The following is a 13873-nucleotide window of genomic DNA, read 5'->3' on the forward strand; positions in this document are numbered from 1 at the left end:
CAAACACGTCCTGGAATCGCAGATGCGACAGTAGAGTGCAGTAAGATCTTTCAGAGATAAGGAACGTATAATCTGTGATAATCGCCGTTACTACCGGAATGACATATTGTGGTATAGTCGGTCATATCTTACGGAAGGAATACACTGTGACAGGAATGTTGGTAAACAAGGCAGCGCGCTTAATGGTCGCGTACAATAACAAAGTACTTTAATTCTAAAAAAATAATTACAAAGTTCAACAGACCACTAGCACAGACTGTTGCGCAAAATTTACTGAAAAATATCAATATATCGCATTTCAAGTGCACTTCTGGAAAACTTCTGCAAAACATCATATTTTGCAACAAAAATGTTTCTAAAATTTGTGCCATAAATTTCCAAATTTTCGAATTAAGTAAATTTTTTATTTAAGTATATTAGCATACTCAAGCATAAAATTTGCCCAATATTATTAGAGGAGAAAAGGGTAATATGGCACCCATTTACATTTTATTGAATAATTTTGTTTATAATTAATATTTTCTATTGAAACTTGAACGGTTACATTCGTTAGAGTGTTGTTTAACAGATTCTAGACTCAAAGTAATGAAATATTTATTATTGAGGACGTAATTTATAAAAATCTAATGCACTGCATAATCGGTGGAAGAAAAGGTGGTTGTAATATGGCTATTCATAAAAATAATTTTAAAAAATTGGTTTAGTTTCAAAGAAATACAGTACCTTGTTACAAAATTATATATTTTTAATTTTCCATTTTTTAGAATTTTCCTGATTTAGAATTTTCCTGCATTCAGAAACTTTAGAAATACCATTAAAAATTTCATTAAAAATATCATTTTATCCCTGTTTAACATTAAACAACAAACATAAAATAATATCTCTAATGTTTCTAAACACCGTTCTTTAGAATGACAATCGATTTATCGAAGAAATATTTCGATATAAAAATTTTGCTTAAAAAATCGTATTAACAAGATTCCATGTTATTGTTTTAACATTGTATAACTCGAAATGTATATGGCTGAATAAAAAGTTAAATAACAAAAAAACATTTGAGTGCATGTACCTTCGTGTGATAATACACTCTAGCTTAAAAATAATGAGAAAGAGTATGTAATTGAAGGTACAGGTGTACCTTAAAAAAGTTTAGAAGTGCTCAAAAGTAAAAATGCCTTATAACAATTGTCAGTTATTATGTATTGGCACGTTAGCATCACTAAAAAATGGCGGGCTACTAAATAAATAATTCCATAAGCAATTGTTAGAATACATCACCTAATAACGGAAATAATAGGGGTATTAATAGGGGCCATATTGTCGACAGTAACCATAATAGCCTCTTCTATATCTTAAAAAAAAAAAATAGAAAATACATTGTATATCTATCTCTATAAATAAAAGTTGGTATGTGGTATTGAAAATTAAGCTATTTTTTCATCCTCTTCCTATAATTTTTGTACATAAAATTTTAGTATATTTGCAATTAAAAATGACGAATACTTTCTGTTCCGTGACTCTTTAGTGTCTCTCAAGGTAACATACGATCTCATGAAAGCTTCTTACGTTTTTGTCTCGAAACAAAGCACTTTACATTGCAGAACCAAGACATCTAAAAAAAATCACAAACGTCGGTTCTGTCTATGAGTTTGAGGAACAGATAAAGTATTTCGGAATATTCTTATTTTGTAAATTTTTTTTTAAACTTCTGCTCATCTTTTACTGACACTTGGTAGTAAATTCGACGCGTCTGAATTAATGCGGTGAAAATTTTTTTTACTTAGACGGGAAGCAAAAATAAAAATTTTTCGACAGATGCAATCAAATCCGATAGTATATACATTTTAGTTTAGACGAAAAGATGCAGCATTAACAATCCGAACACAATGTGTTAGGTATAAAGTAAGTGATCAAATTCTCATCGAAAGGATCTAGCCGGATAAGTATGTGAAAATTGCACTTGAAGGGATCAGATTAAAACTAGGATCCAAATTTGAGATGGAAGAAAAAAAATGTTTACCAAGTTTCAGCCTTCTATCCCTATTATTTATTCCTCTGGAGCGTTTTATATGTTTTTTCAGTTTTTAACTTTCTCTGTTCTTCTAGTTAAGCGGTTCTTATGAAAAAAATTTACAATATAGATATCATTAACGTATGTTAATGATATCTATATTGTAAATTTTTCAATTATTATTTTAATCACTTAACACTGAATTAAAAAATTATACTAAATTTAATACATTGAAACATACAATTTAAATAAGAAGGCCTATTCGGTCATAGCTGGATCTTTAGTGCTTTATGTGTGATTTTATATACTTTCTCAGACTCAACCAAACTGCGCGTCGTTACTTTCGGTCATATAACACAATTATAATCGAATAAGAATTAGTAATATCACTTTTATTAAATTAAAATTAATTTAATAATACTTGATGCTTACTAGCATCTAAATTAACCCTTTCTCCCTGAAAAAACTGTTATTTCAATACATTAAAATTCTAAATAAAAAGTAATATTATGTCGTCTTTCACTCTTATTGTGCCCTATATATTTTTATAATTTTAGCATTGTTGCAAAATAGTTAAAGAAAAATAAAAACATTTTCTTCTCATATTTTTGGTGTTTATTGGCATTTACAAATTCACAAAAGTGTTGCTGTGGTTTTAAAAATGTTTTTATACAATATTATTATTTACTACTACCATTCCTTCAATTATTTCAATTTTTTCAATTGGTGCAAAGTATTAGAAGACTGTATTCTTTTATTATTTTTGATATTTATTAATGTGCACAATATATTTATTACATAGCATTAAAATCCGATGTCAAAAAATTTTTTTCCATTATTATTATATATCTAAAGTATTTTATAGTTTTAATTTAGTATATAAATATATATATATATATATATATATATATATTATATATAAACAGGAAGGGCTATCATTCAATTAATACTCAACTAGTAATAATAAAATATTTATTATATGTATTTATATTCGTATTCAACGCTTATAAAGATATTGGTTGTGTTTTTCTCATTCTATCGTTATTCCTTAGCTTTAAAACAAAGATAAAACGATAAAAAAGCTCTAACAACTCTATACGCGTTCTTATAATACATGCCTTAATATATATTTAATAAACTATCTCAGTTTTTTAAATCTTATAAATGTATGTTACAGTAATATATTGCATTTCATTACAGATCTGTGATTGGCGTCTAAAAATTTTAAGTATAAACGCACGTTATCCCGGTAGTACTCACGATTCATACATTTGGAATAATTCAAATGTAAAGAATGCGATGGTTCATCTGTACAGAGGATATCCAAATAGTAATTACCACTTATTAGGTAAGTTTATTACACAATTTAGTACGTAGTATAAAGAAAAATTAGATTCAGCAAAAAGCTGTAATTAAAAAAAATTACTATTAGGAGTACAAATTGAAAACCGCCGTTTTTTGTCAAAATTTGAGGATTGATTGTTGAAAAATGGTTACATACTTATTCTTGAAAGTATTGTCCATCGCTGGCCACTACTTTCTTCCACCTTTCGGGCAGCATACGAATCCCGCGTCGAAAAAACTGCTCGTCTTTTGCGGCGATCCACGAATCGACCCAGTTTTTGGCCTCTTCGTAATAATGGATGTGCTGCTCAGCCAGGCCATGCGCCATGGATCGGAACAAGTGGTAATCTGAAGGGGCGATATCAGGAAAATACGGCGGATGAGGTAAGAGGTCCCATTTCAATGTTTCCAGATAGGTTTTAACGACCTGAGCAATATGTGGCCGAGCGTTGTCGTGCAGCAACATCACTTTTTCGTGTCTTTGCTCGTATTGTGGCCGTTTTTCCTGCAATGCTCGGCTCAAACGCATTAGTTGTGTTCGGTAGCGAGCTCCTGTGATGGTTTCACCCGGCAACAGCTCATAATAAATCACGCCGAGCTGGTCCCACCAAATACACAGCATGAGCTTCGAGCCATGGATGTTTGGCTTGGCCGTCGATGTTGATGCATGGCCGCGGTAGCCCCACGATTTTTTTCGCTTTAGATTATCATAATGGATTCACTTTTCATCGCCGGTTACAATACGATGCAGAAAATCCTTCCGTTTTTGCCGTTGGAGCAGCTGTTCGCACGCGAAAAAACGCCGTTCGACGTCTCTCGGCTTTAATTCGTATGGCACCCAGTGTCCATGCTTTTGGATCATTCCCATGGTTTTCAAACAATGTGAAATAGCTTGTTGAGTCACGCCCAATGAATCTGCAAGCTCCTGTTGTGTTTGAGATGAATCTTCATTCAGTAATGTTTCCAATTGTGCGTCTTCAAACTTTTTCACTTGTCCGGGACGCTCCTTGTCTTCTACGCCGAAATCACCACTTTTGAAGCGTTGGAACCATTCTCGACACGTTCTTTCACAAATGAATGCCTCACCATAAGTTGTTACAATCATTCGACGCGCCTCAGCCGCAGATTTTTTCGAATTGAAGGCAAAAAGCAAAACTTCCCGCAAATGACGCTTATTGGGCACAAACGACATTTTCGATCACAAAAAAATATATAACGCCGATAAAAATTCACAACTGCAATGATAAGGAATTGTTGCCAGATGCCCAACCTTACATTTAAAATTTTTGATCTAACGTTTGGCGCCAGCATTTACCGCTGGGGCCATCTACTGGAAAACGGCGGTTCAATTTGTACTCCTAATATTTTCTAATTTAATATAAATAATGCTTTTTAAAATTAACTTTTATTAAATTTAAATTATTTTATGCAATAAAATTGAGTCTCAACGTAACTTTTTGAACTAAATTAGATTTTCATTTATGTAATTCATAGCACGTAATATTGCAGTGACATCACAGCAATATCACTTTTTCATTGCAATATTACAAATGAAATATTGCAGAAATATCATAAAATATTACTGTGATATCACATTAATATCAAAATGTCCGCGAAAACGCATCACAGTAATATTACTGTGATATTTCACAATATTTCTGTGATGTTTATGTGATATTTAAATGATATTGCAAGGAATTAACTAAATGATTTTAATTTCTTTTATTTTTATTATTATTCTTAATATTATTTTTATATTGTTACATGTAATGTATAGAAAAAAATAATTATATTTATTAAAACAAAATATAATAATGTAAATAATGTAAATAATGTAATAAATGTTTAATTTACAAAAAAATATCTCTTGTGTCCTTTTTCATTTTTGTTAAAAAAGATTTAATTTGTATTATAATTTTAATTTTTGTTTAAGCTTAAATAACAATGCAAAATATTATTTACAAGTAAAAATATAAAATTTTATGTGGAACAGCGTTCCACACGTACGTTACATTGGGAAAAGAATCAGAACGAGTATTTGTCTCCAAATTACAACAAGCAACAATTTTCTTTAAAATCTCACTGAAGTGTGAGTTAACCTAGCGGTGGTGCCAGCACTCACTTATTTGCGTGGAGTTTTATACACACGGCGGGACCGCATAGCGGCTGTGCACGCGCTCGCTTGTTTCGTCGTATGTTGTGACGGTCGATGACCGAGCCGCAACATTATATACATACATATAAGTAATGAACATCGTAAAATACCTAATTAATGATGGAATGTATATAATCATATTTTTTAATAAAGTTGAAAAAAAGTGAAATCTAAAGAAAAATTTGTTGGAAATTTAATATTTTAATTAACTTGAAAAATCTGTTACTGTGGTGTATAATAATCTAATCAATATTAATGAATAAACTATTTCACAAAATAATGTACCGAGCAGTAAATATTAAACGACGTAAAAATGTATATTTTTTTCAAAAACTTCTAAATATACCTTAAAATATTTATTGCCAAGTAAATAATAAATGTGTATTGACAAAACTTTTTGTAAACATTTCCTTTAAAAAAATTTGTCATGATAAAAATTTTGAAAAATTAAAATCGATTTTTGTGCTCCTGTAAAAATTATAAATGGCAATAAGACAAATACAAAGGTTTTTCTGTAATTTTTTAATAAAATCGTTATTGATCGAGTTGTAAAGCAATAATTAAATTGATAAATTACATAGAAGTACATTATAGTTTATATATACAGTTTAAGGGATAAACTAAGTAAACATTTAAACTAATAATAAAGTTAATTAATTTTTTTTCGAACTTTTACTTTTATTCCATGAAAGGGCAAAAACATAATTATTTTATTTGTAAGTTGATTTCTTCTATAGGATATCGAAATTACCAAGAATATTATGGATACTGAAAATATCAAAAATAATCAAAGAGGTAGTGACGTTGCATTAATACGACATAATAAAAACGTCATTTGACAGTACTTGTTATTTGGAATTAAATATTGTAACAATATATTGCAATGATATCACTGGAATATTTTAAATGTTATTATCACTGTGTAATATCACAGTAATATTTCTGTGATATTCTTGTGATATTAGTGGAATATTTCAAAGTCTCTATCACTATGTAATACCACAGTAATATTTCTGTGATATTTCACAGTAATATGTAATATTTCCATGATATTGCAATATTTCTCTAATATCACAGAAATATTACGTGCTATGTAAGTCGTAATGTAACTAAATTAATTTTATAAACTATTAACTTCAATTTAATTAAATTAAAAAAGATTATTAATTTAGCCATCTTTGCATGCTGCAAGGCTATGATTATAATCTACTTAATGCTACAAACACTTCCAAGTATTTCTTGATCAATTTGTACCAATAGGCCGCAGCCTATATTGCAAACGTACAAGTAAAAGTATTAAATTCTTGTATCAAAATTTATAGGTGATTCAGGATATGCCTTAAGATCATGGATGATGACTCCCATAACAGATGCAGCAGAAGATAGTCCAGAATCAACATATAATAAGAAACAAATGAGATGCTGTGCATTAATAGAACAATGCAATGGAGTACTCAAAATGCGTTTTAGATGTTTGTTAAAGCATAGAGTACTACGTTATTCTCCACCAATAACAGCGAAAATTATAAATACATGTGCAGTATTGTACAATATATGTATCAGCAAAAATGTGCCAATGCCGTTGGACTTAAATGATCTAGATGAAGATTTTGATTTAGGAATGAATATTAATAGAAATAATATTGAAAATGGAGAAAATAATCCTGAAAGGAATATTTAAAGAATCAATCCTGATTTAGCAGTTGGTAGAAAAAAACAGCGACAGATGATAAGAAATTATTTTCTTGAATAATAATTTAAAAAACTGTTATGTTTCAATATATTTCTACATATATTCTACGTTTATATTTTATATATATTTATTTGTATAAAATTCAATATTAATACGTGACAATATATTCAATACACTTAAGTCCAGTTGCATATTGTTTTGTCTCTAAACGATTTAAACATGTATCTATCTTTGGCTTAAATATTATATATGTCAATAATTATATTTTGTATTTTAATAACATTAACAGAAGAATAGGATAAAAATAAAAAATTGTTTTCAAACATTTATTTTTGTAATATAACATATAATAAAAGTCACATAACATATAACACATTTAGCACATAACATATAACATATAACACATAACATATAACACATATAACACATAACACATATAACACATAACACATATAACACATAACACATATAACACATAACACATAACACGTAACCCATATAACACATATAACAGATATAACACATTAATTAAATTAAGTAATCTTTTTACATTCTCTTCTTTTTATTTTTTTAAAATGTATTTACAATACATATAAATTATTATTAGGCAACAAAAATTCAGCTTCGTGTTTGACGCTTCTTTAATTATTTGTGTATTACAAAAAACAAAACAAAAAACAAAATAAAAAAAACAAACAAAATTAAATTAAAACAAAATAGAAATAAAATAAAATAAAAATAAAAATAATTCTTATATTATTAATTGTATTAAATATGTTTTAAGAATAACTTTATTTGCAGTCTCATATACGTTATATGTAAGTAAAATCAATGAGAAAAATGTTCTAAAATGTTGGTCGCTTTTTCAGCAGCTTCAACAATTTTTTTTAGATACTGTAATTTATTTTCGTAATAAGTTTTTTTCAATTTGTATGTTTTTTCGTAAATATTATTTAGATTTTCTGATACTTCAATACAATTTTTTAATTGCTTACTTTTTTAATTTTTTTTTCGCATTAAAAGGCGTTTGGTTTTTCTTAATAGTGTATATATTTTGTGTGGAATTTGAATTGTTTTGCAAAATTTCACTTTGTTGGATGAATTTATTATATTGCACCATACATTGTTGTTTATTTCTTTTAATTTTGTAACTTTTTGATGTTTTATTAATATTTTCTTTTCCACTTACTATGTTCTGCAAATAATTACATTCTTTGTCTACATTACTTTCTTTGGTTTGGGATGTTATGGTACAGTTATCATTATTTGCATCTATGTCATGAATTATTGATATTATATCTTCATCTTCATCTAAATACTCTACTTCCATTATTTCTTTCTGTAAAGCAAATAAAACGTTGCCAATGAAATAGATAAAGTCAATAAAAGCCAACACAGCATCTTGATGTATAAATAATACAATTTTATTAGGAGTATAAATAAGTTTCCGCCGTTTTCTATCAAAAATTGGGCATTTATTGTGAAAGAACGGTACCTAATGTTTTATTCAAAGTATTGTCCATCGCTAGCCACTACTTTTTCCCATTTTTTTGGCAGCATACGGATACCGCGTCGGAAGAATGCTTCATCTTTTGAAGCTATCCACAAATCGACCCAATTTTTTGTATCTTTATATAATGTGAAGTGTTGCTCAGACAGGCCATGCGCCATCGATCGAAACAGGTAGTAATCAGAAGGAGCAATGTCTGGTGAATACGGCGGGTGGGGTAAAACTTCCCAATTGAGTGTTTCCAGGTAGGTTTTAACCGGCGCCGCAACATGTGGACGAGCATTATCATGCAGAAGAATAACTTTGTCGTGTCTTGAGTAGTAGTGGGCACGTTTTTCCTTGAGTACTCGGCTCAATCTCATCAATTATGTTCGGTAGAGAGCCCCAGTAATGGTTTCATTCGGTTTGAGCAAATAATACACGACACCAAGCTGATCCCACCAAATACACAACATGAGCTCTTTTCCATGAATGTTCAACTTGGCTGTCGATGTTAAAGCATGGCCCCATGATTTCTTCTTCTTTGGGTTATCGTAGTGGATCTATTTTTCATCACCAGTGACTATACGATGCAAAAAACCCTTTCGTTTATGCCTGGCAAGCAGCATTTCACATATAAAAAATCGACGTTCAACGTTTCTCGGCTTCAGTTCATATGGAACCCGGTTTCCTTGTTTTTGAATCATTCCCAATGATTTTAAGCGATGTGAAATTGCTACTTGAGTCACTCCTAATGTAAGTACAAGTGCTTCTTGCGTTTGGTACGAATCTTCATCTAATAATGTTTCCAATTCTGCGTCTTCGTACACTTTCGGCCTTCCGCTACGTTCTGTCTTCGACGTCAAATTCCGCTACGTTCTTAAACTTGTGAAACCACTCACGGCAACTTAAGGCAGCCTCACCATATGCTTCTACAAGCAATCGATGCGCCTCGGCTGCAGATTTCTTCAAATTAAAGAAGTAAATCAAAAGCTCCCGCAAATGACGCTTATTCGGCTCAAAACTCGACATTTTCGCAAGAAAAAAGATATATGATGCTGATACAAAATCGCTAATATTTTAAGGTTATGTTGTTGCCAGATGTCCAACCTTACGATATAACGTTTCACAACAGAAATTTCAACCATAACATACTAGTGGCACCATTTTTTGTGAAACGGCGAAAACTTATTTATACTCCTAATATTTTTATATCAAATCATGAAGGTTATCATCTCGCAAACCCTGGCATCCGGCGAGCACATCCGAGCAACCTATCCCGATATCTCGCATCGGAAACTACTAGCGTAACACGCATATTTATTATTTTTAACGTTCATCTTTTAAAAAATACTAGAAATGCCATGCTTTGTTGTAACATTAAATTTTCTCAGTACAAAGAGGCTGATTTTATTTACATAAGAACTGCTTTTGATTTAGATCAAAAAAGAATGTTTAAGACTTTACCAAAACTTAAAAGTGAATATTTTAAATTTCAAGATTTGTATATAAAGATGAAAGTTAAGATAGCTGCTAAACAACTTAGTAATTCTGTTACTGCAGCGATCGAGTTTTGTTGCGGCACAATGCCAGCTGCTTCTCTACACACTGCCAAATTTGCTCAAAAAAATTGACGATTTATTTGATTCAATGAATAGTTCATGTTTAAAATTTTTAAATAATAAAAAATACGCATGTGTTTTGACAGAAAATTCTCCACATTTCTCTTTATGGAATTCAATGCTCAAAGAATTATCGCAAAGGCGTTTAATTGATAAACGTAATAGTGAGGACGTTACAAGTCAATATGCATTTATTAATGGATGGATTATCACAATTCAATCTGTAAAGGACTTGTGAATATTTTTGCCTGATTTGGGGTTTAACTTCTTTTCTTTACGATCATTAAATCAAAATCCTGTAGAAAATCTTTTTTGTATAATCAGACAACATGGCATAACAAATACAAATCCAACTTGTCATCAATTTATTGCTTTGAAAACATCTGTATTAAATAATCTTGTTTTACCGGTAAATAATGGCAATTGTAAAGATGATGGCTGTCAGCCATTAAACAATTTATGTACACTGTTGATAACAGCTCATAATGATAACGATAATAATAATAACAATTGCTCTTTAGAAGAGAATGATATTCCATTAACTCTAAGTGATACAATAACAAATAATAAAGATAAATTACTTACAGAAAATTGCCATGCATTAGCATATGTTGCAGGATATATATTAAAAAAAATAATAATCATTTCACAGGATTGTGAAACTTATCAGCGCAGCTTATTTTCAGAAAGTACAGAGAAACATATATTTCTTTCTTTCAAAGAGCATGATGATGTTACTCGATTAACATATCCAAGCGAAAATGTAATGCAACTTATTAAAAACATACATAAATATTCATATAAATTTTTCGACAAAAACGGGCATATTTTTATGTTAACTGATCGTTTTCAAACTTATTTTGAAAATTCTGATACGTTTATTCAATTATGTTCATTGCACAATTGCGAGCGTTCAATCTTAAACAAATGTGTGCCATTTTTAATTTACAAATACATTAAAGATAAAAAACCAAAATAACCGATTTCACAAAAACATTTAAATTAAATAAAGAAATGGTCAATTATGAAACCAAAGTGAATCAGTCATTAATGTTAAAAAATCTTCTTTTATAATTTCTCTTATAATGCCACATTAAATCTTTGTATTATTTATTTTACTTTTACTTTTATTGTATTTTTTATTTTAATTTTTATTGTATTTTAATTTTAGTTTTTAGTTATTCTTGGCAAGAGATATATTTTCTAAAAAAGAAAAAAATTCTATATTCTTTAAATTATCACGCCGTAAAAACCACATGTGCAATCAAATTCTTTCTACACCACGAATAAGAGTAATCGTACATTTTTCGTATATTATTTATGTAAAAAATGGTTGTTTTATTTTTGTACAATCGATTGAGGATAGTTAGGCAGTAATTCGCAAGATGAATACACTTGTATCATTTATTTTATTTTTACTTTTTTTTAATGCTATTACTGTGCTATTAAAGCTGTGGCATATTTTATATATTTTTTTATTTTACTTTTTATTGTATTTTAATTTTAGTTTTCAGTTATTCTTGTCAAGAGATACAATAGGACAATTTTAAAATAAATGTTATATTATTCTTTTACAAAGAAAATCAATTGTTAAAATTCATTTTATTTTCTCCGCAAATTAACCGATCTCGTTGAACGCCTCCTCCTAATAAAAGATCACGCGAGGTCCGAGTTAAAGAGATTAGATTCTCTGACTCAAATAAGACCGACGATCGCACGACTCTCGGAAGAGCGTTAAAGCGTGTCGTGACACGCTGACCCAATTTCCAGAATCATAAAAGTGCATTCGTCCTCGTGTTGTAGGTACGTCTAGTACGGCCCACGAGTTAAAGGATTTTATTACGTTCTTCCCTGCCTTTCCTAAATTCCAGATGGCCTTTCCTTAACCATCTTTCCTCTAAGACTGGACATAGCAGGTATAATATATAATATTATTTCCTTACAATTTCTTTTTAAGCTATTTAATTTTTTTTCAATTTTACAACATTGACTTGGCTTTTATTTTATTAATTTTTTTACTTTTTATTCTTATTATTATATTTTTACATCTTGACTTTAAGTATAAATACTTTAATTTAAAGATAATTGTGATAATTAATATTTTTCACTTATTGTTTTTATGTTGCACTTTGTGCTGTTTCACTAGATTCATGTTCCGAAAACGATGTCTTTATTTACGTTCCTTGAGATAATCATTTAGACTAAGGCGATTTCGACATATTATGTGTAAGCTTGATTTTAATTGTACGTTTTTTTAAGTGAATGTCGCTGATTCATATTCAAATTTATATAAAATTCGAATTATTATTTCGATATGTTAAATTTGTGATAAACCGTATAATTTAATCGTTTGTTGTTATAGATTCTAAGCTCTGTGGTGATAAAAACTGTTTATTAAGGGAGTATTCTGATATGACGGCCCGTTTTCAAGGCAATTTTTAAGAATTAATTTTAAGTAAATAGTTAGACCTGCCGATTTAATGTTTTCAACTTACATTTATTCATCTTTGAAGAAGCATCTCAATTTTTGCAATTAATTGTTATAAACAAGTTATTAAAGATTAACTGTAGAGGAAAACTGATTGTGCCAATCAATTTTACGGAAAAAATTACTAAAGAAATATATATGACTCTTTCTTAAATCATTCATATTTTATACAAAAAAATAAACTATAAATAATTTAATATCATTAATAAAATATTTATTACATTTGATTTATGCAATCTTTATAAAATAGTATAACATTGTTAAATAAATTAAAAATTGATTTTGAAAGTATTTATTTACATATTTTTTCTTATATTATTTTAATAACAGTTTCACAATCCGAGATAATAATCACTAAATGCTTATTGAGTTATTTTCTTTGCTAAACATTGTCCTTAAGAGGGAAATTCGGTTTTTTTGGCCAAAAACAGTAAAATTTAGAATTTTTTTTCAAAAAGTAACAATTTAGTTAATTTGAAATTTGCACCATGTTTCTATCCATGTTTTAAGAACGTACAATTTATTTTGTTAATTTTTAATTATAAATAAAAAAGTTATATATGAATATCACCCTGCGCAATAATCTTCATCTTTGGTGTGCACGATATTGATCTTCCAAGTAATCTGAAACAGGAAAATAAAACGGCGTTTTACTTTATACACATATAGATTCAGTTTGATGAACCAGAATTACAAAAAAAAAAAGATTATTGCGGAAGTTATTAATTTTCAAATCAAAACTATAGTTTTTACTGTCAAAATTCGTCTATTTTTATTATGTAAAAAAAATATGTAATTTATCAATATTCTGGTTCATTAAACAATAAATTAATGTTTAATGAACATGCAGGCCAAGTTTAAAAGTAATCAGTTTAATGGTTGGAAAAATATCACGCACACCATCCACAAAAATGCTTTTTCGAGAAAAGCGTTTGAAGTTTTAAGTTTAGTTTATATAAGTACATCAAGTTCTTACATGATTTTTCTGTTACTCTGCTATTTCAGGGCCGTATAGTAGTCCTTCCCCTTCTTCGTAGAATTGGTTTTGAGCCATTTGTTTGCTTCTACGCT

At 29.1% G+C, this 13873-nt stretch overlaps 2 protein-coding genes across 5 annotated transcripts in view; one reads left to right on the forward strand and one right to left on the reverse strand.

Annotated features, from left to right (window-relative positions):
* Positions 1-13873, reverse strand: part of LOC105204290 (lipase 3) — a 28578-nt gene that overhangs the window by 11360 nt on the left and 3345 nt on the right. The window contains exon 1 of one of the 4 annotated variants that reach the window (XM_026140834.2): positions 6-81. The exons of the other annotated variants lie outside the window; for them this stretch is intronic. The gene's annotated coding sequence lies outside the window, so the exon portion shown is untranslated. Of the gene's footprint in view, positions 1-5; positions 82-13873 lie in introns of those variants that run through there. 4 annotated transcript variants of the gene reach the window in all.
* LOC113005362 (putative nuclease HARBI1) lies at positions 48-7515 on the forward strand. The gene is made up of 3 exons (XM_026140838.2): positions 48-161; positions 3212-3359; positions 6833-7515. The coding sequence occupies exons 1-3, from the start codon at positions 99-101 to the stop codon at positions 7189-7191; spliced, it is 570 nt and encodes a 189-aa protein (XP_025996623.2). The 5' UTR covers positions 48-98; the 3' UTR covers positions 7192-7515.

The sequence above is a fragment of the Solenopsis invicta genome, chromosome 5, assembly GCF_016802725.1.
Source record: "Solenopsis invicta isolate M01_SB chromosome 5, UNIL_Sinv_3.0, whole genome shotgun sequence".
NCBI classification, from domain to species: Eukaryota; Metazoa; Arthropoda; class Insecta; order Hymenoptera; family Formicidae; genus Solenopsis; species Solenopsis invicta.

Bases quoted from the DNA above. Each gene is read 5' to 3' on its own strand.
- LOC113005362 (XM_026140838.2), top strand. From the start codon at position 99: ATGACATATTGTGGTATAGTCGGTCATATCTTACGGAAGGAATACACT. The intron at 162-3,211 runs GTAAACAAGGCA...ATTTCATTACAG, and splicing joins ACACTGTGACAGGAATGTTG to ATCTGTGATTGGCGTCTAAA. The intron at 3,360-6,832 runs GTAAGTTTATTA...CAAAATTTATAG, and splicing joins TAGTAATTACCACTTATTAG to GTGATTCAGGATATGCCTTA.